Source organism: Silurus aristotelis (genome assembly GCF_946808225.1).
Source record: "Silurus aristotelis genome assembly, chromosome: 23".
NCBI lineage: Eukaryota > Metazoa > Chordata > Actinopteri > Siluriformes > Siluridae > Silurus > Silurus aristotelis.
The window spans coordinates 4532651-4558305 of NC_139596.1; the positions used below are offsets into that span (position 1 = coordinate 4532651).

Sequence of the window (25655 nt, forward strand, 5' to 3'; positions counted from 1 at the left end):
TACACCCCTCACATTTCAGTATCAAATTCAAGTATCAAAGAGTATCAACAAATATCATTTGCTACAAACTATGTCTGCATATTTTGCACATACATACAATTCTTTACAATGTTAATAAACTTTGGCTTCTTGCATTTGCACTATCCTCAGTTTGTACGTTGTTGTTTTTTTCCCTCATGTCTTATTTGTCACAAGCTGCTTTTTTTTTTTACATTTACTATTCTCTTTACTATTCTTATTATAAAGTGATTAGTTCAGAGAAAAAATAGATATTTAATCATAACAACTGTTGCATTTCAGTCAAAATATTGTAATATTTTGTAATAGTTGTGTGGGAAAAATCCTTTCCACAAATATCAGTTAATCCATTTTTTTTCTGTTGTCTAATGTGAAAGAATAAAGTCTGGATTAAACCTGCTGAATGAAATTACTTTTCTAGGTAATATTTTAGATGAGTACTCTAAAATAATGAGACATACTCCTTTATGTGCCGTGCAATACATACATTTGTGTCTTCAGGCTGTGTGATAAAAAACAACACACATTGAAGGCAATAGCAATAAAAATACCAACAATGATAACAATAAAATGTAAACTATATTTGGAGCAGGAGAATGCCCCTAAATAAGGCATTTACAGTAATTAATAGAATATATTAGTTCATTATATCAGACGTGTTAATTCTAGCTTATACACAGAGACGATAAAATAACGATGGAGAATTATAACCAATAGACAGAGGTTTTTAGATTTCAAACTATCCAAGGAAGAACGTGAAAAATTCCTTATGCTAATGGAAAATAAATAAGTCTAAACTTAGACACGCGATGGTTCACCATAGGCGCCGGACGCAGCACGTATGAGAACGCGTCCTGCTTTCGCGCATGCGCGCTGAAAGGAAAACAAAAGAACTTAAAAACCGGAACTAGGAAGGGGAAGTTTTTTCGAGTAGTGTGGACTTTAACATTATTCTTTTAACACTAATGATCTCAGTTTATTATCAAGCTTATTTTCATATTTGATCTAGAGCTATTTTTTTGTTAAATTCCTTGTACACAGAACACGAAAATGGGAGATTTGCATGACGGGTCACCGGTTCCTGCCTTCGAGAAAGACCCGTTCGATCTTGGGGTTGAAGATGTCTATGACATTTCATATGTCATTGGCAAAGACTTGTTAAAGATTAACAGTGATGGTCAGGAGGTCTCAGCTTTACAATTCAAAATTGTCCGAGTGTTGGAAATGTTTGAAATAATTGTTAGTAAATATAACCTGTCGTTGGAGGAGCTCAGAATGGAGCGGGACAACCTAAAGGTAGAACTGGACAGAGTTGTTGCTGGTTCACATGATAGCAGTAACAATGTAAGTGTTCTTTGAGAACATCTGCCTCACTGCGAGTTACTGACTCAAACTGACTGATTTGAACCGTCATTACTCTAAAAACATCTGTCATAGTAGATACTAATTAGTGTAGACTTAATTAGGAAAATGGTTTCACGTTATAATTTGCTCTAGCAGCAGTTCAACATACATCTTTAGAAGAATATCAAAATGAATGAGCATAGTTGCATTGTTTAGTAACAAATATAAATACACATAAGCTTTTATACCTCTTGGAGCAGATAATTGGGCCTGACAAGTTGGTGATAGATATGAAGGACCCAAACCGACCACGATTCACAATGCAGGAGCTGAAGGAGGTCCTACAGGAGAGGAATCAGCTTAAAACACAACTACTGTTGGCCCAAGAAGAGCTTCAACTATATAAAAGGTATGATGCTACATCACAATCAGGTTCTAATTAATAACAAAAAAATTTAAACAGGCTAATATTGAAGGTGGCTTACAAGATTGTTGGCCCTATAAGTTTAATTGTTTAGCTACTAATAGACATTGGATTTTAGTCCTTCCAACTGGTATCATAATTTGTTTAACCAAAGCACAATCATTTGAAACATTATAGGCTCCTGTTAACATGTTGATAGACTTTTTAACTTCAGTTATGTTTGCATTTTGTAGTGGTGTCTTACCTCAGTTAGAACCGAAAATGGTGGAAGTAGATCTGGAGACTCCTTCCTCACTTCGTACTTCTCCACTTTCTTGTCCGGAGGAGAACAAAGAACAGAAAGAGGAAAAAACTACTATTCAAAAACTGTGAGTTTGAATACCAAATTGCCTTTAATAAATTACACCTTTCTTCATTTCAAATCCTTCCTGGTGGCATATATATTTTAGTGGCTGGCTGCCAGGGTCAGCAAGCCCTTCTCTGCTGGCCTAAACTCTATCACAATCACTGGCATTCATTTTATATATAATTTTTTACATGAATATGTATTAAATGATTTCAAACAGCCTCTTCTCTTCGTTTTATATCATTTCTCAAGGTGTGCTGCTGCAAAGAGCAGCACAACAGGAGGGTAAGTCTTACGTTGGAGTTTCTATCGAATCAGATTTCAGCTGTCGTATCGCGAGGTAAAAGGAAACTGGCGTAAGGATATCCTAGTTTTATTCTTATAGTATTGTCCCTTACTTAAATGGTTGTTTAAGGGGTGTAGTCATTTTTGTGAGAGAATCTTTATATATATAATATAGATTATATATCCAAATTGGATTATACATATATATATATATATATATATATATATATATATATATATATATAATCCAATTTGGATATATAATCTATATTATATATGTATAATCGAAATTGGATATATAATCCAATTTTAAGTTCCAGTAGTATTTGGTGAATTAAAGATGCCTGAGTTTGTTTTTGGTTCAGAGTAGAATCTTTTTTGTCGTATGTAACTTTTCCAAACAATTTGACGTAGGCAACGTTGGCTTGTAGTTTTAGGGATATTAAACTTCATTGCATTCTGCAATTCTCCAGATGTGATTTAAGATTTTTTGGCCCCTCTAGCCCAGGGGTCGGCAACCTGCGGCTCTTTCATCCCTCTTCTGCGGCTCCCTGTGGCTTTGGAAAATAAATAATGAGTATTTAATTAAAATGTATTTTATTTTATTTTGTTAGTTTTTAAAATGTAATTCTAAATTTGAAGATTTTGGTGATCTTGTAAAATCTAAATAAAACGTGTTAAAGTTTTTTGTCGCTCTTCATATGTGTCACAACCGCTAATGTGCGACACCCACCGGCACGCGACTTCTTAAACTTTGGTTGACGGCACACAGAAGAGGACGGCATTTTTGGTTTGCTGCCGGTGGATAATTTATGTTCGCCGTTCTTTTCATAAATACAAGATGGATTCAAATAGACATTGAGTATTTTACTTGAAAGTAACCTTCAACCCAATGTCTTTTTTTAAGGAGTTAAAAAAATTTTTGTTGCATGCAGAAATGTAATTTCATTCTCTCTGCACTTCATTGATTTCATAAATGCAACACATTATGGTTTGATTATACATAGCATAAAGGCAAAAAAAAAAAATTACATGTAGTGTTATTTCAATTTAAATGTCAAAAGGGTTTTGTGGCTCCCAGTGTTTTCTTTTCTGTGGGAAACGGGTCCAAATGGCTCTTTGTGTGGTGAAGGTTTCCGACCCCTGCTCTAGCCATTCTATTAATTCTAGTACTCCAGGGGCCAGTTGTTCAAAAAGTTTAATCTGGATCAAAATGATCCGGATTTGGAAATCCCATTTTTTTCCTATTCAGGATCAGGTAATCCGTCTTACTTTTATGCCGGTTTTTCAAAGCAACATTGGACTAGATCACCCTGATCCAGATACACAGTTTTCAAGATTATCAAATCCGGATTACCTGTGCTCTAAATGGGACAACATATCACAACATGGGCTACCAGCTATGTAAAGAACAGGTAGAAGAGCCAACATGGGGTCACTGTAATAGTTTTTAATTTCGAGAAAAAACACAAAAATAACATAAATATCCACTTCCATTCATAATTTATTTTATGACCCCTCATCCGACAAAAAACAAATATACATTAACAAATACATTGTGGATATTTTGAAAACGTCTTAAAAAATGTAATGGCTAAATGTCCAATAGTTAACAAAATAAAGATCAATCCTCTTTTCTGAGCTCCTGTGACTGCTGGCTCTACCAGTCAAGTCAAGAGGCTTTTATTGTCATTTCTACTATACACAGTGGTACACAGTAAAAACGAGACAATGTTCCCCTGGAACCCTGGTGCTAAACTAAACAACAACAAACAAAACAACTTAGAGCTACAACACAAGCTACATAAAGTGCATCAAGTGCAACCTAGTGCAGACAGACGACACAAGACAAGACACAAAACCCAATATAGCGCCGACCAGTAAACCTACTGTATACTTAATTATACAGTACTGTACAAGAAGACTGTAAAAACTATACAAACTAAAAACTATACCCCAGAAGTGAGTATAAACAGAACAATGTAGTGCAAAAAAATCAGGCAGCAGTCAAAGGTGCAAAAAACAGCATGTAAACAGTATAATACAGTGATAAATAATAAATGTGCAAAAAACAGCAGTTAAGAGTGTGGTACAGTCGAGAATAATAATAAATAAATGAATGGTGGTGGAATGGATTGAGATGAGTGATGAGTGTGTGTTTAGTGTTAAGTCCAGGAAAAATTTTACAGTTCGGTAACACACATTTAAGTGAGTGTGTGTATATGTGTGAGAGTTCTGTTTCATTTCTGTTTATTGAGAAGCCTGATGACTTGTGGAAAGAAACTGTTGCACAGTCTTGTTGTGGCGGCCCGAATGCTTCGGAACTGTTTTCCTGATGGCAGGAGGGTAAAAAGTGTGTGTGGCGGGTGTGTGTGGTCGTCCACAATGCTGTGTGCTTTGCGGATGCAGCGTGTGGTGTAAATGTCCATGATAGAGGGGAGAGAGACTCCGATTATCTTCTCAGCTGTCCTCACTATCCTCTGTAGGGTCTTGCGGTCCGAGACAGTGCAGTTCCCAAACCAGGCAGTGATGCAGCTGCTCAAGATGCTCTCAATGGTCCCTCTGTAGAACATGGTCAGGATGGGGGGGAGAGAGGTGGGTTTTCCTCAGCCTTCTCAGGAAAGAAGAGACGCTGCTGGGCTTTCTTTGTGATGGAGCTGGTGTTCAGTGACCAGGTGAGGTTGTCTGCCAGATGAACACCAAGGAATTTGGTGCTCTTGACGATCTCCACTGAGGATCCATCAATAATCAGTGGAGATTGGTTGCTCTGTGCTCTCCTGAAGTCCACAACCATCTCTTTCGTTTTGTCCACATTCAGAGACAGGTTGTTTGCCCCACACCAGGCAGTTAACTGTTGCACCTCCTCTCTATATGCTAACTCGTCGTTCTTGCTGATTAGACCCACCATGGTCGTGTCATCAGCAAACTTGATGATGTGGTTCGAGCTGTGCATTGCTACACAGTCGTGAGAAAGCAAAGTGAACAGCAGTGGGCTGAGCACACAGCCCTGGGGGCCCCCAGTGCTCAGTGTGGTGGTGCTGGAGATGCTGTTCCCGATCCTGACTGACTGAGGTCTCCCAGTCAGGAAGTCCAGGATCCAGTTACAGAGGGAGGTGTTCAGGCCCAGAAGGTTCAACTTCTCTATCAGGTGCTGAGGAATGATTGTGTTGAATGCTGAGCCGAAGTCAATGAACAGCATTCGTACATATGAGTCCTTGTTATCCAGGTGGGTGAGGGCCAGATGGAGGGTTGTGGAGATAGCATCGTCCGTGGAACAGTTTGGACGATACGCAAACTGCATGGGGTCCAGGGAGGGTGGAAGCTGTGTCTTAATGTGCCCCATGACGAGCCTCTCGAAGCACTTCATCACGTTGGGTGTGAGCAACGTTTAGTCTTTGAGGCAGGAGACAGTAGATTTCTTCGGCAGGGGAACAATGGTCGTTGTCTTGAGGCACGTGGGAACAACGTTGCTGCTCGGGGAGATGTTGAAGATGGCAGTGAAGACATCTGCTAGCTGTTCTGCACATTCCCTGAGCACTCTGCCAGGAATGTTGTCTGGTCCATCAGACTTCCGTGGGTTAACTCTGCATAGAGTTTTCCTCACTTCAGCTGTGGTTAGACAGAGCACCTGGTCAGTGGGAGGAGGGGTGGTCTTCCTCGCCTTCACGTTGTTCTGTACCTCAATCCGGGCGTAAAAGTCGTTCAGCACATTCGGGAGGGAGGGGTCACGGTCACAAGCAGGTGATGTGATCTTGTAATTCGTGATCGCCTGGATGCCCTGCCACATGCGCGGGTGTCTCCGCTGTCCTGGAAGTGGTTGTGGATTTTCTTCACGTGTGCGCGCTTCGCCTCTCTGATGGCACGAGACAGTTTGACCCTTGCTGTTTTTAAGGCCGCCTTGTCCCCTGATCTGAAGGCAGAGTCTCTGTTTCAGCAGTGCACGCACATTTGCAGTCATCCACGGTTTCTGGTTGGAGCGTGTAGTGATGGTCTTGGAGATGGTCACATCATCAACGCACTTGCTGATGTAGCTGGTCACTGATGATGTGTACTCTTCCAAGTTGATGGAATCACCGTTGGTTGCAGCCTCTTTAAACATGTCCCAGTTAGTGCACTCAAAACAGTCCTGAAGAGCAGAAGTGGCTCCTTCTGGCCAGGTTTTCACCTGTTTCAGAACCCGTTTAGAGCGTCTGATGAGCGGTCTGTATGCTGGAATTAACATAACAGAGCAGTGGTTTGAGTATCCGAGAGGGTGGCGGGGCTCCGCACGATACGCGCCGGGGATGTTTGTGTAAACAAGATCCAGCGTGTTTGCTCCTCTCGTTGCAAAGTCCACATGCTGATGGAGTTTAGGAAGCACAGTCCTGAGATTCACATGGTTGAAATCTCCGGCGATAATAAACAATCCGTCGGGGTGAGCATTCTGCAGGTCGCTAATAGCGCCGTAGAGTTCACACATTGCCTCCTTAGCATTAGCACTGGGAGGAATGTACACTCCGACTATGTAAACAGTGGTGAATTCCCGTGGTAAATAAAATGGTCTGCATCTAACAGTCACAAACTCCACTAACGATGAGCAGTAGCATGAACCAAGCACAGAGTTCTTACACCATTCCGTGTTGATATAAACACACACGCCACCACCGCGAGTCTTACCGCACAGAGCTGCGTTTCTGTCGGCTCGAAACACAGTTAGCCCGTCTAGCTGGATGGCGGCTTCCGGAACTCTGTCACTGAGCCACGTCTCCGTGAAAACAAAGACGCAACAGTCTCTAAATTTACTGATGCGTGGTTCGCTGAAGTCGAATGTAGTCCAGTTTATTGTCCAGGGAGCAGACGTTTGAAAGAAAAATGGACGGGAGAGCCGGCTAGTGAGGATCCAGGTTGTATTTCAATAATAGGGCTGAGATTCAGAATGAATGTTTCCTCTGCATAAGGGGAACTGGCTCACTTTCCTCTACAATCGTAGGCTCACCATCCCCTACAACACCTTGAATCCCGTGCAGAGCTTCAAAGTTCTCACCTCCAATAATGTACAGAACCACATCTTTGTATTAACTTTTCTTAAAGGGTTTGTTGCCTGTTTGGGTGTTTTTTGCTTCAGCCATGGTCCTTTGTTGTTCTGGCCCTTAGATTCTTCCATCTAAATTTCACTTGATTCAAGGTCCTCCCCAATTGCATTTACATTCTGGGTGATTTCAACCCAAATGTCTTTCTTCCTTTTGTTAGTCACCATTCCACCTGCAACAGAGCTTCCTACTATTGAGGCATAATGGCACTTAACACCCTCCAGCAGTGCATGGGTTTCTGCAACAGTGAAATTAGGTCCTTTTGAGTCCATGGTTCCACCTCATCTGTTGCAGTGAACATAGAATTTATAGGCCTTGGGCATGATTGATTAAATTGAACACAAGCCACACCACGTCAGCCAATTGTTGTGTGGGTATTTAACAGCCATCTTATATTCAGCATTTTTTAGATGACTTAGAGGGAGCCACTGACATGGCAAGTATTGTCTATCGCTACCACTGCTTCTATGCATCTGGGACTTTCTACCAAGTAGTTGTTGACAATATAGGAGTGGACAAATCAACTGTGAGTGATGTACTGATAGCAGTGTCAATTGCATTGGCCAGCCAGTTTGTTTCACATCCAAAGGATGTCCAGATTGCCCAGACCAAGCACAAGTATTTTCTTTTGGGGAACATGCCCAATACTATTGGGGTTATTGACTGCACTCATGTGCATATCCAAGCACCTCATGAGAGGGATTGGGAGTACATCAACCGAAAGGGGAGGCACAGCATCAACATCCAACTTGTGGGTGATGCTGACATTGTCATCACAAACTGTGTCGTGAAGAGGCCTGGGTCTGTTCATGATGCACGTATCCTGAGAGAGAGTGCTTTATACAGAGAGCTCCAAACCAACCGAATGGATGGCATAATATTAGGAGACGGTGCCTATCCACTCCTACCATAGCTGATGACTCCTTTTCTTGCAGCAACCACACCTGCGCAGGCACGCTTCAACACTGCTCATTGCAAAACAAGATGTGCAATTGAGCGTTTAAATGGAGTTTTAAAGAGACGCTTTGCATGCCTTAACTACTTGCGAGTGGAACCACAGGGAGCATGCAACATAATACTAGCGTGTATCGTCCTGCACAACATCGCTACCAGGTGCAATGTCCCTCTCTGTGATGATGTTTATGATGCACCTGAGCCTGTTGAGGAACCAGACCAACCTCTGGCATTCTGTCAGAATGAGGGACTGACTGGACATATAGTAAGGGATGCAATTGTTAGACATTATTTTTGACAAGCTCATTTCTGATGATTGTTTCTTTAAAATTAATATACGGTGATGAATGACAGAAAAATTGAATAAATTATTTTTGTTTGTTATTGAAATCTGTTTGGGGGATTATTTCATATTTCATTATTTTTACTTTACTATACTGAATAGCTTAATTGGTAGCCTTTGTCTACTACATCTACTTTATCACTGTTACAACGGTTACACACGTGCAAAATATAAATAAAAGTATATACACTAAATTATACAAATGTATTATTTGACCAATTTTAAGGTTTTACTACATTTTCCTCCTGGAATCCACCCTGAAATCCTACCCCCTGTTGGGATCAGGATAATCCTGTTTTTATGGATCAAAGTTATTTAAATCCTACTGACAAGTTTTGAACAACACAAACTTAAGGTTTGATCCAGATTAAAACTAGGATTGGATTCCGTAATCAAATCTGATTTCAGATTCCTTCTTTACATTTTGAACAACCCATTTTCAAGATTTTATCCAATCCGATAACCAAAATCCGATCAGTTTACCGTTGAACAACTGGCCCCTGGAGCAGTTCAGAACCAATATTTGTCTAATAACCTGACAAAAACATAAAAAATTAAATAAAATATAACCTACTTACCAGAGATACAGACTCATAATTTGCACTACTCCTCAGAGGCTGTAAGACACTGGTACCGCTCATATTCACTGGTCTGGAAGTGGTGAACAAACCCTTTCCCAGGCTTAGACAACCTAGCTAGCTTCGGGGTTGGCCGACCTCCTCACGATGTCTAGCTTTTCTTGAAAATTGATTTTTATGTATGTATGTCCTCATAAATTTCTCTTCCTCTGTAGGCGTAAAAAAGTCTAACTGAGACGTGTTAATGTGTGCAGACTTACAGACGTGTTTTGCCAGTCGAACTTGGCTGTAACAGTTTCCCTCTGAAAACCAATCAGAGGATAGAAAAATGCTGACGCTATTCTGGGCCAGCTAGCTGCCCTGTGAGGCGAACTTGAAATCTGATTGATTAGGGACCCAGAGCTATTTCTTAAGGAGACTATAGTAAAAAAAAAAAAAAAAAAAAAAAAAAAGTCCTGCAGAACAGACTTTGAAGGCCCTGAGCAGATTATATTTACATGGTAGCACATGTCACCCCAGAGGCTGAAATCTGATTGGACAAAAAGTCTAACATCTACATACACGTACTGGAAGCAGTGCAGCAAAGAGAAACACTATTAAATGAAGAGTATAAATTGTTGGGAATAAATCAATACAATGTCATGGAACAAATACTAGTATTTAGGTTGTAAATGTAGATCAGTGCTTCTGATAGTGTTTAGGCCAGCAGAGAAGGCTTTGCTGGCCCTGACCACCTGTCACTGGGTGCAACACATCATTTCTGGGAAATTCTGCAATGGTGTTGGGAAGAAGTTTCTGAACATTACTTGTCACACACCACTGGTCATCACATGGTTTTAGGACATCACAGTTTCCATTATTTTTTTATTTACACAGTTTAAGTATCTCTGAATTCTGGAATTAAAGCATAGAACAAATAGACAATTGTACATAACTAAATGTAATAATTCTTTGACTTGTTAAAATAGCCACCTTTTACAGATATAACAGCCAAGCATAGTATAGTAATTCTTTCTACAGTGAAAATTAAATATTCAGAAAGTTCTTCCAGAAATTGTTGCAGAAGTTCCCACAAATGTGTTGCATTTGTAGGTTGCATTTCTTTCACCCTTCTACCCAGTTTATCCCAAACAGCTTGATAATGTGTTTAAATTTAAGTCTGCTTAAGTCTGGAGACTGTGCTGGTCATTATATGATTTGTTTTGTTCTTTTAATTTAGTTCTGGTACAGCATTTAGGTATTTTTTACAGCATTATCTTACTGTTGGATGAACCCCTACCCAACTAGGCATATTCCAGAGGGTACTGCATGGTGTTGCAAAAAGATGTGACCTTCATGTTTGACAATTGGTTTTGTAAACTGAGGAACCATCCTTACTCAACAGCATACAAAGACCCTAACCTACATAATGGAAAGATTTAAAATTATGATTCATTGCTTTTAGTTTTCACTAGTCTAGTGGTGGTGATTTATAGCTCAGGCAAACATCTTTTCCCTATTCATCTTTGCAAAGGCTTTCTTACTGCCACTCGACCTTAAACCTGCAGCTCAAATCTTTTCTTTTCAGTTGAAACTGTGAATAATTTTTTTGGCATAGCTGAAATTTCCTCAAAGTCTGAGCTTTGGGAACGCCATAAATTAATTTCTGATGTAAAACTGTATTTACCACTTTTTATGTGTTTTTGTGATCGATGTCCTTTTGGAACATTCAGTTATGTCCAAGACACATGTTTAAGATGTTTTTAGGATTTTCTTAAGAATGTAGAGGAACCCCTCCTTCTACATCATTCCATTTACTTCCTTTAAAGTACCAGTTCCACTGAGCATTATGCTTGACTGTAGGTATGATGATCCTAGGGTTAAAGGCATAGCACTACGAAATGAAAAAAAATAAACTGTTGGGAATAAATGAATACAATTTTATGGAAATAAAAAAATTTGAATTTAGGTTGTAAATGTAGGTCAGTGCTCCTGATAGTGTTTATTCCAGCAGAGAAGGCATATATATATATATATATATATATATATATATATATATATATATATATATATATATATATATATATATATATATATACACACAGTGAGGAAAATAAGTATTTGAACACCCTGCTATTTTGCAAGTTCTCCCACTTAGAAATCATGGAGGGGTCTGAAATTGTCATCGTAGGTGCATGTCCACTGTGAGAGACATAATCTAAAAAAAAAAATCCAGAAATCACAATGTATGATTTTTAAACTATTTATTTGTATGATACAGCTGCAAATAAGTATTTGAACACCTGAGAAAGTCAATGTTAATATTTGGTACAGTAGCCTTTGTTTGCAATTACAGAGGTCAAACGCTTCCTGTAGTTTTTCACCAGGTTTGCACACACTGCAGGAGGGATTTTGGCCCACTCCTCCACACAGATCTTCTCTAGATCAGTCAGGTTTCTGGCCTGTTGCTGAGAAACACGGAGTTTGAGCTCCCTCCAAAGACTCTCTACTGGGTTTAGGTCTGGAGACTGGCTAGGCCACGCCAGAACCTTGATATGCTTCTTACAGAGCCACTCCTTGGTTATCCTGGCTGTGTGCTTCGGGTCATTGTCATGTTGGAAGACCCAGCCTCGACCCATCTTCAATGCTCTAACTGAGGGAAAGAGGTTGAACCCCGCGGCTTAAACAACAAAGCGGCTAATTTATGGATTTTTCCAGGGTTTTTCCTGGTTTCACAGGCTTCATGCCAAAAAACTGAGCCCCATAACATTAGACCAATGAAATTGCCGAACGGGTTCAGGTAACCCAATAAATTTTTTTATATTAAAAAACGTTTGACGTTTGACCTGCCTCTTACTCGGACTGTCTACAGGAAATGTGAATCATTCAGCACGCTGAAAACAACCGGGCATGAAAAAACGCACTTCACCTGTGTTCTGAGCTGCATGGCATTGGGAGAAAAGCTTCACTGATGGTGATTTTTAAATGCACGACGATGCCAAAAGAAAAACTCCAGAGAGAAATTGTTGTGAAAGGAAGAAGGAAGACAGTGAACAATGACTTGCTTGGTAGGCTACTGTTTAGATCGCGGTCACCAACGTGGTGCCGGTGAGGACCACATGAGTCACCCGCGAGCCTTTTCTAAAAATAGCTGTTTCCTACCTTGTTAAAACCATAATGCAGCGCTTCAGCTGACTTAACGAATGCTAGGCGACCTGGAAACATTCCAGCGTCTATCAAGTCGAGCTTCTGTTGTTGTATTTAACCCTATTGTACAGTTATTGTAAAGCCCCTCACAATGGCAAAAACAAAAGTGGATTCTGAAAACAGAGCCTTTCAAAACCGATGGGATTCTGAGTAGATGTTTACTAACACTGCCGGTAAATACGTGTGTCTTATATATGGAGCGAATGTGGCTGTAATTAAGGAATTGAATCTAAGATGGAACTACGAGACAAAACAGCAGGAGAAGATGAAAAACCTGAATGCAGAGCAGAAGATACAGAACGTAGAACAGTTAAAGAAGAATCTGACATTTCAGCAAAAACAGAGGAGAAATCAGTCACATCAGCCGATTATTTACTGAGGGAGAGTTTCTGAAGAGCTGCATGATGAAGGTGTGAGACATCTTGTGTTTGACAGGAGATATTTTTATGGAGAGCAAAATATTTTAAGTTATTTAAAGTTTAAGATATTTTTTTTTTATAAAATGGCATAAGAGCAATCTGGTTGTTTTGATTTGTTGTTATTTTAACGTTTACTTAAAAGCACAATTTTTATTGATTTGTTCAGGGTTTTTTTGCAGCATGTTCATATTTCTAACTTGTATAATTTTGACAGGAGATATTTTTATGGAGAGCTATTTATTTAAAGTTTGTTTATTTATTTTAAAATAATATTTCTGTCTGTTTTTATTCATATTTATGTTCAAAAACCATTGTTTTAGTGTGTTCAATAAATGTTCAACCATGTTCGGCCCGCGACCTAAAATGTGCTTTGAGTTTTGGCCCCATGTGCAATTGAGTTTGACACCTGGACTTAGCTGTAAATGGGGGGCAGTTTCACCGAAGGAGAACAAAGCATTTAGGTCATAAGTAAAAAACAAAACATGCAAAGGAAGTAGCTGTCCCTGCTCAGATAACAATATATCTTTTAGACCACTTCATTATCATAGAAATACTGAAAGGTTCACACGTTTAGCTTTGGCATTCTCTCTAATCATTGGTCAAATCATGAGCAAAGAGTCACCAACAAAGCAGGAGACAGAGACAAGGCAATACCTTGCCCCTTTGTTTCATACGAAGGAGCATTAGGAGCTTGCAAACCTCCACCCACCACTTTACTTTTTAGTTTTTGCATCATGAAATTTAAGCACTTTCCAGTCAAGAGTTATAGTCTGACTTATATTAAGTTTGTAATATAGCGTACGCGTGTAGATTTATCCATTGCTAGAGACTCAAAGCGCTTTTGTACATCGCTCTGTAAAAGGGCATGTGCTAAATGCCGCATATGTAAATGTAAATATTGGACAAAAAAGGCCTGCAATCTTAATTTTGCTTCATTCCAAAGGTGTTTACGGGGTTGAGGTCAGGTTTCTGTGGGCCAGGCAGGTTGTTGTAAACTCATCCAGCCTTGTTTTTTTAGACCTGCAAGTCAAGATATTTTAGACATGCTACAGTATGTTTCCAAGGAGTTGTCCTTATACCTTCCGGTTGGTGTTTTGGTCAGGTGTCCCAATACCACATGGAAGTTTGGATATGGAATCATCAGAGTGATGGCGACTTTTATGCACTATGTGACCCTTCTCTGTGACTTTTTGCGTGTTCATGCCGAGTTTCTGCTGTTACTAACTGCTTACTCTTTCCAATAATACCACTTATGAATGTGGAATATCTTGCAAGTATAAAATTTCACAAACTAAGTAATTGCAAAGGTGCGATCCTATCACAGTACCACACTTGAATTCACTCTTTAAAACAAACAATTTTTTAACAAATGTTGTAAACGCAAAGTGCATGGCTAGGTGCTAGACTTTATACATTTGTGTCAATGGGTCTGATTGAAACACTTGAATTTAATAATGTATAAGTATAATAAGTGCAGTTACTGGGCAGGCCAGTCCATGTTCGATCACACACCAGCCAACCATTTGCTGTTAAATAAGACTAGCAGAGCTTGGACATATGCTTCGGGTCATTTATTTTGTTGTATGGTGAAGTTGATTCTAATTATCTGGATTGCGGCTGGAATTGTGTGGTGTTGAAATATAGAATGGTAGCCATATTGATTCAGTATTTCTTCCAAACAGAATAAGTCTCCAATTTCCTTGCTTTAAAACAACCCCAAATGATTAAAATTTTACCTCCACGTTTGACTGTGAGGCAGCCTGGTAACAGCTTTCTACCTGTTCTCTGTCTTACATAAGTTCTTTTGTTAGAGCCAAAAATGTCAAACTTGGACTTCCCTGTACACACAACTTTATTTCAGCTGTTCACTGTGCAATTATTGTGTGTTTGTGCCTTTTACCTAGTTTATTGAATTACATACAAGTTTACAAGACACAACCTGTATGTGTCTCAATCACCATAAAAAATAGGTTTTTCCATACGTTTGATGGTCCATAAGTATTTTGGACATTGACACAATTTGCAGTTTTTGTATACTACCACAATAGATTGATTCACTATAGGCAAGGAGCCAACCAACAACACTGATATGTTACAAAAATACATTGAGGTGCTTAAAGCATGGACATTTATGGCTGCCAATGTATCTTGGTCACTGATGATTATTGATGATTTGCTACTTCCATCAGTAGTCACGATATACTGCGCTATACTGAAGTGTATAGACCTGTGTAATATTTCTTTTAGATATGCAGTGTGCTGTGAAACATTTTTACCCACAGGAAATCCACGGATGGATAACCAACTGTTTTATGTTTGTGGTATGCGAATAGTTATTTATGTCTTCACTAAAAACCTCTCCATTTTTTTTTTCCCTCAGGTTTTCATTTAGAAGAAAATGACAACATCTAACTTACATCTACAGAAATGATAAAAGATTCTGATGGATACTTACTCAACTTTGTAGTGTCAAATCAATTCGGCAATTTGTTGTCGATTTAAAATAATCTTCATTGTATATGGTACAATTTCTAGTTTTTAAACACAACTGATTTCTCTAACACAGTAGTCACCTTTTAAATTCTATATTCCTACTTCAAGAAGGCTCATCGTTTAATGTTGATTGGCAGTTTATTAATTTATGTTAAATAAATATAATGAAAAGGAGGGTTCTGAGTGGCGAGAATTTACCCCTGTTGTCAGGAGCGATTAAGTTTAAATCCCAACCATATCACTCAAACACCATGAACAGTTGCTGGGAAAAAGGAGTTGAAAGGTATTGTTTGACATTGGAGAATTGTTTGGGCTTGTGGGTGAAAATGGAAAGAACGTTTTTGTAGTGGTTTTCTAATTGCAGGTATTTTGTGGTACAATTTAAATAAAAAAATAATCTAATGTAATGTATTTTTTCTACCTGCTCTCATGTATTAACATATGTTTAAGATGTAGTTAAAACTAAATGAATAAATGTGTTTATTTTTTTTCTATACAAATACTGAATTAAAAGAATCAATTTTTGTGGTCAGAAAAATGAACAATTATCAGCTGTTCACTAATGGAGATTAGCATTGTGATTATCATATCTCACACTGCAACAAGACAGTTTGCACAGCCATCACCCCAGAATATACCTGCTTCTGAAGCTGGCTCACAAGAAAGCAAACATTTTGCTGAAGACAACCTGTCCAAGAGCATTAATGACTTAAACCATGTCCTTTAGTCTGATGAGACTAAGATAAACCTGTTTGGCTCAGATGGTGTCCAGCATGTGTAGTGACGCCCCTGTGAGGAGTATCAAAAGAATTGTGTTTAGCCAACAGTCAATCATGGTGGTGGTGGTACCTTCATGGTCTGGGGCTGCACTAGTGCATGACTGGGGAGCTGCAGTTCATTGAGGAAAACATGGATTCCAACATGCACTGTGACATTCTGAAGCAGAACATGAAGCCGCTCCTTCACAAAATGGGCCAAACAGCAGTTTTCCCAACAAACACACTGCCATGATGACAAATGCAATGATGAAGGTTAAGTTGAAGGTGATTGAGTAGACAAGTATGTCCCCAGACCTGAACCCTATTGAGCACCTCAAGCGGAAGGTGGAGAAGCACTATGTGTCCTACATCCAGAAGCTCTGGCAGCGCAAGATAACGAGGGTGCTCACAAAATATTCACACTTTGGACACGTATTCACAGTTTTGACATATTCACTTAGGGTGTACTCACTTTTTTTGCCAGCTATTTTGACCATAATGGCTGTATGTTGCAAATGTTTGAGGGCCGTAAATCTATACTGCTATACAAGCTATATTTTGACTATTTTAAAATATGATATAAAGTTTTATTTCTATAGTATTGTCCCATGAGGAGATATACTAAAATAGTTGCTGTAATGCGAGGGGTGTATTCACTTTTGTAAGATACTGTATATCCATAACAGGGCTGTCAAAAAGCACAAAAATCCACCATGATGCACACATCCGTTTGGTGTCCTGATGATTTACGTAATCTAAATCACCATAATTACTTTTAAACAATAATTTTTACAAGAATATTTTGTCTTTATGCTTTATGTTGAGTTTGGTTTCACTAATAATAAACATACATTTGCATAAAGCATCCATATTTCTCCATGCCTATGTTGATTAGGGTATTAAAAACGTCTAGAACAGATTAACAGCCTATATATATATATATATATATATATATATATATATATATATATATATATATATATATATATATATATATATATATATATATATATATATATATATACAGTGAGGAAAATAAGTATTTGAACACCCTGCTATTTTGCAAGTTCTCCCACTTAGAAATCATGTAGGGGTCTGAAATTGTCATCGTAGGTGCATGTCCACTGTGAGAGACATAATCTAAAAAAAAAATCCAGAAATTACAATGTAGGATTTTTAAACTATTTATTTGTATGATACAGCTGCAAATAAGTATTTGAACACCTGTCTATCAGCTAGAATTCTGACCCTCAAAGACCTGTTAGTCTGCCTTTAAAATGTCCACCTCCACTACATTTATTATCCTAAATTAGATGCACCTGTTTGAGGTCGTTAGCTGCATAAAGACACCTGTCCACCCCATACAATCAGTAAGAATCCAACTACTAACATGGCCAAGACCAAAGAGCTGTCCAAAGACACTAGAGACAAAATTGTACACCTCCACAAGGCTGGAAAGGGCTATGGGGAAATTGCCAAGCAGCTTGGTGAAAAAAGGTCCACTGTTGGAGCAGAAATTTGAAAATGGAAGAAGCTAAACATGACTGTCAATCCCTCGGACTGGGGCTCCATGCAAGATCTCACCTCGTGGGGTCTCAATGATCCTAAGGAAGGTGAGAAATCAGCCCAGAACTACACAGGAGGAGCTGGTCAATGACCTGAAAAGAGCTGGGACCACTGTTTCCAAGGTTACTGTTGGTAATACACTAAGACGTCATGGTTTGAAATTATGCATGGCACGGAAGGTTCCCCTGATTAAAACAGCACATGTCCAGGCACGTCTTAAGTTTGCCAATGACAATTTGGATGATCCAGAGGAGTCGTGGGAGAAAGTCATGTGGTCAGATGAGACCAAAATAGAACGTTTGGGTCATAATTCCACTAAACGTGTTTGTAGGAAGAAGAATGATGAGTACCATCCCAAGAACACCATCCCTACTGTGAAACATGGGGGTGGTAGCATCATGCTTTGGGTGTGTTTTTCTGCACATGGGACAGGGCGACTGCACTGTATTAAGGAGAGGATGACCGGGGCCATGTATTGCGTGATTTTGGGGGAACAACCTCCTTCCCTCAGTTAGAGCATTGAAGATGGGTCGAGGCTGGGTCTTCCAACATGAAAATGACCCGAAGCACACAGCCAGGATAACCAAGGAGTGGCTCTGTAAGAAGCATATCAAGGTTCAGGCGTGGCCTAGCCAGTCTTCAGACCTAAACCCAATAAAGAATCTTTGGAGGGAGCTCAAACTCCGTGTTTCTCAGTGACAGGCCAGAAGCCCGACTGATCTAGAGAAGAGCTGTGTGGACAAGTGGGCCAAAATCCCTCCTGCAGTGTGTGTAAACCTGGTGAAAATCTACAGGAAACGTTTGACCTCTGTAATTGCAAACAAAGGCTACTGTACCAAATATTAACATTGACTTTCTCAGGTGTTCAAATACTTATTTGCAGCTGTATCATACAAATAAATAGTTTAAAAGTCATAAATTGTGATTTCTGGATTTTTCTTTTTTAGATTATGTCTCTCACAGTGGACATGCACCTACGATGACAATTTCAGACCCCTCCATGATTTCTAAGTGGGAGAACTTGCAAAATAGCAGGATGTTCAAATACTTATTTTCCTCACTGTATATATATATATATATAGGCTTTTTATTTATATATATATATTGCTAAAATCATTTAAGGTAATTTTTCTTCCTCATTAATGTACACATAGGACCCCATATTCACAGGAAAACACAGAATTGTTGACATTGTTGCAGATTTCTTTAAAAAGAAAAAGTGAAATATCACATGGTCCTAAGTATTCAGACCCTTTTCTGTGCCACTCATATATTTAACTTAGGTGCTATCCATTTTTTCTGATCATCCTTGAGATGGTTCTACACCTTTATTTGAGTCCAGCTGTGTTTGATTATACTGATTGGACTTGATTAGGAAAGCCACACACCTGTCTATATAAGACCTTACAGATCACAATGCATGTCAGAGCAAATGAGAATCATGAGGTCAAAGGAACTGCCTGAAGAGCCCAGGGACAGAATTGTGGCAAGGCACAGATCTGGCCAGGGTTACAAAAAAATGTCTTCTGCACGTAAGGTTCCTAAGAGCACAGTGGCCTCCATAATCCTTAAATAAAACACCTTTGGGACGACCAAAACCCTTCCTTGAGCTGGCGGTCCAGCCAAACGTAGCTATCGGGGGAGAAGAGCCTTGGTGAGACAGGTAAAGACGAACCCAAAGATCACTGTGGCTGAGCTTCAGAGATGCAGTCGGGAGATGGGAGAAAGTTGTAGAAAGTCAACCATTACTGCAGCCCTCCACCAGTCGGGGCTTTATAGCAGAGTGGCCTGACTGAAGCCTCTCCTCAGAGCAAGACACATGAAAGCCAGCATGGAGTTTGCTAAAAAAACACCTGAAGGACTCCAAGATGGTAAGAAATAAGATTCTCTGGTCTGATGGCCTTAATTCTTAGCGATATGTGTGGGAAAAACCAGGCACTGCTCATCACCTGTCCAATACAGTCCCAACAGTGAAGCATGGTGGTGGCAGCATCATGCTGTGGGGGTGTTTTTCAGCTGCAGGGACAGGACGACTGGTTGCAATCGAGGGAAAGATGAATGCAGCCAAGTACAGGGATATCCTGGATGAAAACCTTCTCCGGAGTGCTCTGGGCCAAAGGTTTACCTTCCAACAAGACAATGTCGCTAAGCACACAGCTAAAATAACGAAGGAGTGGCTTCACAACTCCGTGACTGGTCTTGAATGGCCCAGCCAGAGCCTTGACTTAAACCCAATTGAGTATCTCTGGAGAGACCCAAAAATGGCTGTCCACTCACGTTTATCATCCAACCTTAAAGAACTAGAGAGGATCCCCAAATCCAGGTGTAAAAAACTTGTTGCATCTTTCCCAAAAAGACTCCTAGCTTGCATCCGAGATGGCATAAGGAAGAAACCTTGAGAGGAACCAGACTCAAGAGGGAACCCATCCTCATCTGGGTTATACCGAATGTCCATTTGTGGCAGGTATACAATGTTGCGGGGTGCAGTGATGATGATCAAAAGCGAAGTGTATTTCTGAGTCAGTGTAGGAGACTGTTGACATCAACTACAGTCCAATCCATCCTCAAAGCTCCCGTTCTTACTCCGGAATTTCATGGAACCACCCAAGGCGTTGATGACAAACCTTCCCCAGCTGCACAGAGTGGCCTCCAGTCAAAGAGAACACTATCCAGAGGCAGGCCTGGATGAAGTGGGAAGATCCATGGGGGGGAGAGGGGCAGGAACAGTGGTCACTGGAGCCTCAGGAGCATGTTTAACGCGACCGAGAGAGAGAGAGAGAGAGAGAGAGAGAGAGAGAGAGAGAGAGCGAGAAGAGGGTGACAGGAAGAGAAGGATATGGATTATTAAGTGTACCTATTGTTGCATGAGAGTTAAAGTCACTGTGCAGTTTGGACTCCGGCAAGACTCGCTATGGCAGCATAACTAAAAGGGAGAACCAGAAGGCAACACAGACATGAGGGATCTCTGGGATAAGAGACGGCCCACCACACCCAATCAACAAACCTGAGTGAACACGTGAATGTGAGGGGACGACAGCGTACAAATATCCCAGTTCACCAAACACTCTATATCAATGTTCCCTCCAGATCTGAGCCTTTACCTGAGAAAAAATCTAATGATTAAAGGCTTGACTGAATAAATATGTTTTCAACCTCGACTTAAACACTGAGACTGTGTCTGAGTCCCGAACACTGATAGGAAGGCTGTTCCATAACTGCGGGGCTTTATAAGAGAAAGATCTGCCCCCTGCTGTAGTCTTCATTATTAGAGAAACCAACAGATAGCCAGCACCTTTTGATCTAAATAGGCGTGGAGGATCATACTGGTACAGAAGTTCACTCAGATACGGTGGTGCGAGACCATTAAGTGCTTTATATGTCAGTAGTAGTATTTTATAATCAATGCGAGATTTGATTGGGAGCCAGTGTAGACTGATTAATACAGGGGTGATGTGGTCATATTTCCTAGATCTAGTGAGGACTCTTGCTGCTGCATTCTGAACTAACTGAAGCTTATTTATGCACCTACTCGCACACCCAGACAGTAAAGCGTTACAGTAGTCTAATCTAGAAGTAACAAAAGCATGAACTAGTTTTTCTGCATCCTGTAACGACATCATATTTCTAATTTTAGCAATATTTCTAAGGTGAAAGAAGGCGATCCTGGTAATATTATTCACGTGAGCCTCAAAGAAAAGGCTATTATTATTATTTTTAAAACAGGTTCAATTACCTCTGGAATTATCTGTTTAAAGAAACTTGTAGGCAAGGGATCGAGAATGCAGGTTGATGATTTTGATGAAGAAATTAATAAAATTAAGTCATTCTCGTGAATAGGAGTTCATTACCACAACTCTTACCACAACAATACCACAACTCCTCTTTCGGCACCCTGTCGTACGCTTTCTCTAAATCCACAAACACACGATGCAACTCCTTCTGACCTTCTCGATACTTCTCCATCAACATTCTCAAAGCAAATAATGTTCCTCGGCATGAAACCATACTGTTGCTCACAGATGGTCACCTCTTCTCTCAGCCTGACTTCCACTACTCTTTCCCATAACTTCATGGTGTGACTGAACAACTTTATTCTCCTGTAGTTACTGCAGTCTGCACATCTCATTTAATTCTAAAGATCAGTACCAGCACACTCCTTCTCCATTCCTCATCTTCCAAAATCCAAACAGCCTGGTAAATAACTCCACTGCCACTTCCTCCTTGCTAATCCTTACCACTTCCTGCTTCACCATCTCCACACCATCCAACCTTCTCTCTCTCTCTCTCTCTCTCTCTCTCTCTCTCTCTCTCTCTCTCTCTCTCTCTCTCTCTCTCTCTCTCTCTCTCTTCCCTCTTCACCTGCTGCCGCATCTCCCCGACTCCTGTCTACTTTTCTCATTACTCTGTCGATCCCAATTCTGTTTTGCCAACCTCTTTCTCCTTATGTTTTCCTGCACTTCCTCATTCCACTACCACGTCTCTTTGTCTTCCTTTCTATTTTCAGATGTTATGCCAAGTACCTTCCTAGCTGACACAGACACAGCATCTGGACACTGCGCTCATCGTGGTAGGAGATTTTAACATTGCCAACCTCAAGCGTGCACTACCGAACGCGCACATCACCTGCCCCACCAGGGGCAAAAGGAGACTGGACCACTGCTACACACCATTTAAGAACAGCTACAGGGCACAACCACATCCACCGTTCGATAAACCGGACCATGCCACCATCTTCCTCATGCCTGTTTACAAAAAAAGGCTGAAACAGGAAGCTCCAGTGCAGAGGGAGGTTGCGCGCTGGACAAATGAATCGGTGGCCGCTCTGCAGGACGCTTTGGATGATGCAGACTGGGACATGTTCAGGCACAGCTCTGATGACGTCAACATGTTTAAGAAAGCGGTTTTCATCGGGAAACTAGCGGATGATACGGTGCAAAAAAACACCATCAGAACGTTTCCAAACCAGTAGCTGTGGGTGAATAAAACAATCCGCAACGCTCTGAGCTCCGCTGCCTACAACACGGGGCTCGCCACCGGGAATATGGACGAGTACAAGGCTGCGCCTTACAGTGTTCGCAGAGCAGTGAAGGATGCAAAGTGGTGCTACAAGAGGAAACTAGAGTCACAGTTCCAACATGGTGGCTCTAGGAGCCTGTGGCATGGAATAAGAACAATTACGGACTACAGAACACCATCTTCTAGAATGGGGAATGCTGACGCTTCTCTGGCAGACGAGCTAAACATCTTTTACACTCACTTTGAGGCTGCAGCTATCCATGCTAGCAGCGCTAGCGGCACAAACAGCATTGCTCGCTGAGAGAGCCAGAGAGGTAAACATGTTCACCATCTCGGACATGAAATGAGGAGGGCATTCAAGAGATAGAATACCAGAAAGGCAGCAGGACCAGATGGCATCACAGGTTGGGTTCTGACAGCCTGCGCTGACCAGCTAGCACAGGTGTTTACTGAGATATTTAAACTCTCACTGGAACAGTCTGTTGTCTCCTCATGCAGGGAACTCAAACAGTCCACCATTGTTTTTGTCCCAAAGAAACCCCAACTGCCTCAACGACTATCGCCCTGTAGCCTTGTCCTAAGTAGTGATGAAGTGCTTTGTGAGACTGGTCAGAGACTTCATCACTGCATCACTACCAGACACACTGGATCCTCTACAGTTCGCGTACCGCCAGAACCGTTCTACTGAGGACGCCATTGCTCATCTCCTCCACACTACGATGAGCCACCTGGACAACAGAAAAGGGAATCATACAAAGATGCTGTTTGTGAACTTTAGTTCAGCATTTAACACAATAATTCCCTCCACACTCACCTCTAAGTTGGAGGTCCTGGGCCTCTGTGTCAATGGATCTCTAACTTCCTGACAGACCACAAGCCGTAGGGTTAAAAAACACACCTCATCCACTCTTACCCTCAGAACTGGAGCTCCTCAGGCTTGTGTTCTAAGCCCCCTGCTGTACTCACTGTACATATACGACTGTTTGCCCACTTCCAACTCCACCACCATCATCAAGTTTGCTGACAACACTGTTATGGTGCGCCTGTCTTGGTCCTGTCACACCAGCACCCTGGTGAAGAAGGCCCGGCAGCGTCTGTACCATCTGAGATGCTTAAGGGTATGATCAAGCATTTGCCATTGTCTAATCTTTATTAAGCAAACAAAAATCACAATTTAAACAATGAATCGCAATAGCTACAGAATCGCAATATGTATTGAATCGGCACAAAAGTATCGGGATAGTATTGAATCGCCAGATTAGTGAATAATCCCAGCCCTAATTATTACCCACTGTCATCTTACATGTTGCAAGGGTGTAGGGTAGTTCCACTGAAACACAGCATAGTGTCTAATCAGATCAATACAAGCTTGCATAGTTGTAACATTGGATTGTATTGATAAAACTAAACTAGTTTTAAACTAATTCAAACTAATATTTTTGCATCATATTTTACTTTCTGTTGTTTGCACAGCTCAACACACCTAACGTATGCAATTTCTGATATAGTTTCGACATCAATCTGTTACAAGTTTCTTTCTTCTATTGAACATAAAATAAAACACTTTCAAAAATGTATATCAATGTAAAAAAAACAAACTTTAAAAGTCTTTGCTTACATTTTCTTTTTTTTTGGAAAATATATTTTATGTTCAAAAGAAGAAAGAGGTTTAAATTGAAACAGTTTAATTGTGCTCAAATGGGCCAATTATACCTTTAATTAATTTTAGAGTCACTAAATAAATTATTTTTGCTGAGATTCTTAAAGCTATTTCATCCTTGGTGCTACAGTCAGTGGTGGAGACACTGAACTCACTTGGAGTATCTTCACCTGAAGATTTCCGATATGTTCAGGAAGCAGATCTCTTGCCCATGTTATGACCAATTCAGTCACGAAAACTTGTGTCTGCCTGGAGCCAGATCAGTAAGTACATTTTATTTTTATGATAAAATATAAACATTTAAAAGTTTTCTTAAATTGGTTTCATAAATGATAATTTTTACTTTTGTCCTTTTAGAAGAAAGTTCAGATAGCTTGCTAAGTTCTAGAGACAGCTGCAGTGGCACACAGTCTTCTTCATGCTCATCACCACCATCCCCAACATTTGGCAAGGCTTCCACGGTTGCTTCTGACTGGGCTGACAATTTTAAAATACCATAGGAAAAGTTGCCAGAAGCATTGATGCAATGTTTAGAAAGGCAGAAAAGACCAACCCCAAGATTGCGACGAGATATGGTGAAAATTGTCGTGTCCGAAATGATGAAGATATGGGAGTCTCCAAGTAAGCAAAACTCTACAGCCATTGCCAAAAAGATGGTGGTCAAATACCCTGCATCCTTGCAGGATGTTATTGATGGTGATATAGTTGGTGCAGGATATCACTCACTACTTAAGCAGATCCAGAATCGTGTAGAAAATGTGGAAAAATGCTGGAAAAACAAGAAATGATGAAGATGAAGTCTAAAGCAACAAATTTTGATTTGGAAGAAGTTAGCAACCTCCTGAAAGCAACATACTACACACAGCGCAAAGACATAAACAATGGAGCAAGCATACACCAGCTGTGTAGACCAGATGTTTCTTAAAGGATTGCATAAAAAAGGACAGTGGCTCCTGAACTTTCTTAAAACAGTTGGTGCAGAAAAGGAGCCAAAGGTTCTGCAAACTGCTGCAAAACTAGATATTTTGAGGTGTCAAACTGAAGGATGCTGTAAGGATTTAAAAGATGTGGTGCTTCTTCTGCTTGCCTACTTTGACGAAAAGGAAGAAGTGATGTTTCATTTTGTGGAGTCTTGCCTTGTGGAAGATGTGGATCTAGACAACTTACCAGCAACACCCTGCATCATTGTCTGTGGT

The 25655-nt window shown here is 40.3% G+C and overlaps 1 protein-coding gene and 1 pseudogene across 4 annotated transcripts; both read left to right on the forward strand.

The window, feature by feature from the left end:
* Positions 1-874: 874 nt before the first annotated feature.
* On the forward strand, positions 875-16853 carry rilpl2 (Rab interacting lysosomal protein-like 2). 3 transcript variants are annotated; one of them, XM_083527082.1, is made up of 5 exons: positions 875-1362; positions 1623-1771; positions 2020-2919; positions 3570-4083; positions 7290-9347. In XM_083527082.1, the coding sequence occupies exons 1-3, from the start codon at positions 1069-1071 to the stop codon at positions 2156-2158; spliced, it is 582 nt and encodes a 193-aa protein (XP_083383208.1). In that variant the 5' UTR covers positions 875-1068; the 3' UTR covers positions 2159-2919; positions 3570-4083; positions 7290-9347. The 3 variants fall into 3 exon arrangements, with proteins under 3 accessions (XP_083383208.1, XP_083383207.1, XP_083383206.1); XM_083527081.1 differs by lacking the exons at positions 3570-4083; positions 7290-9347 and adding an exon at positions 15347-16853 and having other exon boundaries at positions 2020-2154; XM_083527080.1 differs by lacking the exons at positions 3570-4083; positions 7290-9347 and adding an exon at positions 15347-16853 and having other exon boundaries at positions 883-1362; positions 1620-1771; positions 2020-2154.
* LOC310718288 (putative nuclease HARBI1) lies at positions 7920-9347 on the forward strand (annotated as a pseudogene). Its single transcript has one exon. The product of its transcript is annotated as a putative nuclease HARBI1 (transcript).
* Positions 16854-25655: the final 8802 nt, after the last annotated feature.